At 37.5% G+C, this 6,000-nt stretch overlaps 1 protein-coding gene across 5 annotated transcripts in view; it reads right to left on the bottom strand.

Annotated features, from left to right (window-relative positions):
* Positions 1-369: 369 nt before the first annotated feature.
* Positions 370-6,000, bottom strand: part of LOC126483260 (longitudinals lacking protein, isoforms H/M/V-like) — a 454,209-nt gene continuing 448,578 nt past the window's right edge. For 2 of the 5 annotated variants that reach the window (XM_050106609.1, XM_050106611.1), the window contains one exon: positions 370-1,527. In XM_050106609.1, coding sequence (XP_049962566.1) covers positions 1,271-1,527 — 257 coding nt within the window. In that variant the 3' untranslated portion in view covers positions 370-1,270. The remainder of the gene's footprint in view (positions 1,528-6,000) is intronic. The other 3 variants (XM_050106619.1, XM_050106614.1, XR_007587741.1) reach the window with 3 other exon arrangements.

The raw sequence follows: 6,000 nt of genomic DNA, 5'->3' as shown, positions 1-6,000 counted from the left end.
ATTATGATTCATTAATGAAAATGAAGCTTTTTGTTTCTGTATTACATAAACATACATGATCAAGTTTGAAGAATGGTGGCTTTATCAGCTAAACCAACAAAAAGCTCATGTGTGATGAATAACACACAAATTTTGTGAAAAGCCAAATGTCCTGACAAAATTCTATGAATCAAAACTATCATGTGGCAGAGAAATATTCATCAGGCAAAGATTCAGTCTTCATATCAGACTTACTTCAGTTTATCACCCAGCAACTATGGTGCAAGATTCACCAGTTAGACAGCATAAACTTTTTCAACACAGGTTTCTGTCATTCGACTGCAACAATATCTGGAAAGTATGTGAATGTACAGCTTCAGTACTCAGATGTATCACTCTCTGACCTCATTTATTACTATATCTTAAACAAGTGTAACTATTATACATCACCCATTAGACTTTTATGGTAAGAGACTCAAATGCAATTTATTTTTCTGAACACATACAGGAACATTATACAGTTGCTGCCCATGTGATGATAAACTCTGCAAATCATCACAATCAAATTTAGTAGTACAGTGAACACACTCAACAAAGGGCCACACTCAAGGCACACGGTTTGGCAAACAAAAACATGCAAGAAATTATACAGGGCCTGAAATTCAGTGATTTTCCTCTTTCCCTTAATGCTTGCACAAAGTGTACAAAGCTCTTGAGATTCAGCATCACATTTTGGGTGTTGCTGCTCAACACATCACAATCTCCTAAAGTTTCAGTGTCATACCCATGCTTTTTCTGAGTCTTGGAGTAATTTTTCATATTTAACAAAAAAAGGTCTGTTTGGATAATTTTTTCAGTTATTTGTTCATTTAAACATATTAAACTTCTTTACACTGTGTGAAACATACAACACAAAAAGTGTCTCAGAAAATACTGTTTCTATCTTTACACAAAAATATTAATATAAATTTTAAAAATGAAGTACTTATGCTAACATCAGTGTGTTTATAATATTCAGCATATCAGACATTAAAATACTGGCCTGCATGTATGTATACAAAAGACTCCCTAAAACGGGCACTAGGTATGAAACATTTTTCAGTTTATGAAATTATCAATTATTTTCTACATAACTATGCACTTTAACATAAATTTTATTATACAGTTCTGTAAATTCTGCAGCAGAGCTGCCCTATGAAATGTACAACTACAAATTCTAAAATATCTTTAGGAACAGTATTTTTATGAGTATTGCATGAACATTTTGAAGGCTTGATAACTTAGTAAAATTTTATATTTTGCTTTCATTATGAGGCAATGAACTTGGTGATAAATTAGAACGATGTTTGTAATACATGTGAACACGTAAACAGCTTTGGTTTTTCACTTGTTTAAAGCAGATGAAACAGACTTGTGGACCTGACCCTTCACCATGTTTATCACGCACATGAATGTTGAGATTTGATTTATTAACAAACTTTTTTTCACATAAGGGGCATCTGAAGTCCTGTCGCCGCATTGGTTTCCATGCAAACATTGCTGGATTGTCTGAAAAACAATTAATTTTGTGATTGAGAAGCGGATAATTCACAAATATGACATTAACAAGTGTTTCTCAGTTTTCATATGATAAAGTGGGAATTATATCATGGCTATCCAGAAAGTAACAGATGTTTGTCTATGGAGGTGGTGGGTGGGGCTACAGCTGCCATCTTGGTGCCACAACATTCTTACACTCAGTATGCATCTAGAGGTGGTAGCAAGTGGTCTGTGTCTATGCCACTTTGTTTTCTGTGATGTATCAAAATGTGCACTGCCATAGTAAATCCCGTAACTTGTGAGATGCATTCTGCGATAAGGTTTCTGTCAGCAGAAAACTGCAAATCAATTGAAATTTATTGTGAACTTTGTGATGTGTACAAAAAAGGATAATGAGTGACAGCTGAGTGAGGCAATGGTGCATTGATTTTAAAAAGGGGCATACCAATGTCCATGATGAGCACCACAGTGGTAGGCCCGGCCCTGTGATTGACGAACTGGTGATGAAAATAACAACAAAACTTCATGAAAACCATTGTATCACAATTACAAAACTTTTGCAATCTTTTCTCCAAATTTCACGGAGTTTGGTGCATGAAACTGTGGCAAAGAAAGTGGGGTACCACAAATTTTGTGCTAGGTGGGTTCCCAAAATCCTAACAAAAGGCCACAAAAAACAAGCTTTCTTGAAGATTACGAGAAAGATGGTAACAGACGTATTGATCATATCGCAACTGGGCCTAGACTTAGGTGAAGCATGTCAGTTGTGTATCAAGTTGATGGAATGGGGATGCACAAATTCTCCAATGAAACCAAGGAAGTTTTTGCAAACACTTTCAGTGAGATAGATCATTCCAAGGGAGTGATTCTTGTTGATTTCCTTGAATGTGGCATAACAGTTAACTCTGAGAGGTAACACTGACAAAGTTAAGGCAGGTGATACAAATCAAGTATTGGGGAAAACCAGCACAAAAGTTTTGCTTTTTCACAACAATGCAGGTCCACACATGGCCAATTGTACCCAAGAGCTCCTATGGGGTTTTGGATGGCAGATGTTTTATCATCCACCATACAGCCCAGATTTGGCACCAAGTTACTACCATTTCTTCCCAGAAATGGATACAAGGCTTGCTACACAGTGCTCTGATACTGATGCCAAACTGCATGCCAGTATAAACCAGTGGTTGCAATTGCAGGTGGCAGAGTTCTACAGAGACAGTATTGAAAAACTTGTGCCACAGTATGATTACTGCCACAATTTGAATGGAAATTAAGTAGAAAAACTACTTAAGATGTAATAAAATTTGTTTTTTCAATATTGTTAATTTTTTAATCACAACAGTTGTTACTTTCTGGATACCAATGTCTAATATTAATATTTGAAATTACTTCACATAGACATAAATGTATTTCAAGCAATAACTAAATGGTAATAAGATATTAGTAACTCTCTGAAAACACAGCATTTGGCTGTGCATACATAGTTATCCATTGAATTATTACCTCTTTTTAAATATAGTTCAAAATGAAATTTCGGGCTGTTTAAAAACACACAAGCAGCTTTGTTTGTTAGGAGAGAATAGCAATCATTACTAAAATGTTCATATCTTAAGAGTCTGGTAACAGCTGTTCTTTTCTTCCCTTTAGGAAGCAGGAAAATGCAGAAGCTGAAAGAGGATGCAGACATTAAGAATTCCATCCAAAGAAAGTAATACAAGAATACTGAAACTGCATTACAAAACGGAATTCAGTAGATGAAATCAGTATATCTGAAATGTTAATGGAATGCTGGAAGAGAAAACTGTTGACAAGTCAGAGAAGTGATGGGATAGATAGTGAAAAAGATGTGAAGCTAGAATGTAAGAACAGAAAAGGATGAAAAATGAATGAGATAATGAATTAACAAAAAAATCAATTTTTGAAAATATAATGTAGCTGGATAGATTAAAAAACCAGTTCACCAAGTGGTGGCAGGAGAATACACATTTAAGAGTTAAGTAAATGTGCAAGCTTTTGGAGTCAGTGACTCCTTATTCTGGCAGAAGGATTGAAGGGGAAGGAAGAGGTATGAAGGAAAAGTACTGGTGAGATGATGATGTTGGTTTGTTGGGCGCTCAGCATCAAGGATGGTGAGGTTTAGGAAAATGGGAGGGACTGAAAAAGTCACCCAGAAACTGGTCAGGGAAATTTAATAGATGGGATGAGAAGGAAAGAATGATTGTTGGCAACTGTGCCACATGAGATGTGAAATCCTAGAGGTTAAAGGTGGAAGATAGGGTAATAAACAAGACAGAGATTACTGACAAGACATCTTTAAAAAATTAATAAGAGGAAACCACCACTATCTCGAGATCACCCCTTACAAGTCTTCCAAGAATTCCTAACATTTAGCATTGCTTCACAAGCCTTTCTCAGGTCCCTACAACCTGACCCTAATCTGTCTTCTGCAGAACTCCACACTCTTTGTTTCCTAAAAACTGATGACTCCGTCATTACCCCCCAAACACATAAGGGATCTACCACTGCAGTGCTTAACTGACAGGGGAATGTAAGTGAGGGTCTATGCCAGCTGTCTGACACCTTTATGTACAGCATATGCCATCAAGATCCCATTCCTGTGATACAAACTGACCTACAGCCCCTCCTTAAAATCTAAGACCCCTCACAAGGAGTGACATCTCAGTTCACAGAACTTCTTACCCCACTCAAACCATACACTCACCAAACATATATCTGCCTTAGTTGATCAACAGCTGCAATCTACTGTACAAAGACTTTCCTCCTCTGTTAAAGACATCAACCATTCCTTAGATCATATGAAATCTGGGTCCGTTACCCTCATTCACAGACCTTGGTTGTCATCATCGATACCACCTCCCTCTACACCAATATCCCCCCATGTACATGATCTGTGTGAGGCTGAACATTACCTTGACCAATGACCACCTGACTACAAATATCCTTCCTGCTCAATGACCACCTGACTACAAATATCCTTCCTGCTCATCTTAATCAACTTTTACTTAATGAAAAACTACTTTATCTTTGAGGGACAGACATATGAACAGATGAGGGGCATGCCCATAGCAACCAGGATGGCTCCTTCCTGTGCCAAACTTTTCATGGGTTGCTTGGTGTGAAATTTCCTGGGATTCATGAACCTTCAGCCCCTGGTTTGGTTTAGATACATTGAAGATATTGTTCCTATAGGGACTCAAGGTGGGACTGATGTGTTACAATTCTTGTACTCTAAATACATTCTTTGAATTAACTGTCACTAGATTCTAATCCAAGTCCTATCCCACTTTCTTTGATGTTGATCTCATCGTCACTGAGGGTGAGTGTTCACATAAAACCTACTAAAAAATGACAGTACTTTCATTTGCACAGTTGTCATCCTTTCCATGTCAAACGTTCCCTCCCTTATAGTCCTGGTATTTGTGGCAAACATATTTGTTCAGGTGTAGACATTTTACAAAAGTACACAACCATTCTCACCTCAGCCTTCATTGGACGTAATTACCTCATCAGCCTCCTTCAGAAGCAGATTTCACAGACCATCACATCCAGTCTTGGTACTTCTAATTCCTCCCAAAAACAGTTTAGAAATACACCTCGTCACACATTATTAGCGTATTTATCAGTCACTTCAACAAGGCAATGATTTCCTAAAATCATGCTGTGGAATGAGGTCCATTTGTCCCATATTTTGCTCCCCACACTTAGAACAGCTTTTTGTCACCTCCACCAATGTCCATAATATCCTGGTCAGGCCCTATACTCCTTCTGCATTCTTTTCCCTACCCTATGGATCCCGCCCCTATGGCTAATACTGCTATAAGACTTGCCTGTGACACTCCTATTACCTACTATACCAGCCCTGTAACTGGCAAAAGATGTACTATCAAAAGGAGAACCACCTGTGAAAAGACACATGTTGTAAACCAACTGTTGTGTAAACACTGTTCAGTTTTTACATAGGTATGACTACTACCAAGTTACCACTTAGGATAAATGGACAAAGACAGAGGGTCTATACTGGCAACACACAATATCATTTTCAAGAGCATGCTTTACAATATGGCAACTGTGATCTCAGTGCCTGTTTCAACACCTGTGCCATCCAAATTCTTCCTCCAGACACCAGTTTCTAAGAACTCCACAGGTGGGAAATGGCACTACAACATGTCTTTGGTTTTCACTATACACCTGGCATTAATTTACATTAATTTCTTTGGCCCTCACATTTCTCCTCCATAACTATCACTTTCTTCACTCAAATTAGATTTCTAAATCTTTTATTTCCTGTCCTGTCTACTTTTCCCCGCCCTTCACCTCTACCATATACAACACACGTAGTTTTCCAAACTTATTAACTCTTTCTTTATGTTCATGTGTAACCTTAATTATTACCCTATCTTCCACCTTTAAGCTCTCAGGTTTTGTGTGATTGTTACTATCTCCTATAAAAGATTTTTCAAA

The sequence above is a fragment of the Schistocerca serialis genome, chromosome 1, assembly GCF_023864345.2.
Source record: "Schistocerca serialis cubense isolate TAMUIC-IGC-003099 chromosome 1, iqSchSeri2.2, whole genome shotgun sequence".
Taxonomy (NCBI): domain Eukaryota; kingdom Metazoa; phylum Arthropoda; class Insecta; order Orthoptera; family Acrididae; genus Schistocerca; species Schistocerca serialis.
The sequence above is the reverse complement of the archived record's forward strand: the minus strand, read 5'-3'. Positions and strand labels throughout refer to the sequence as shown.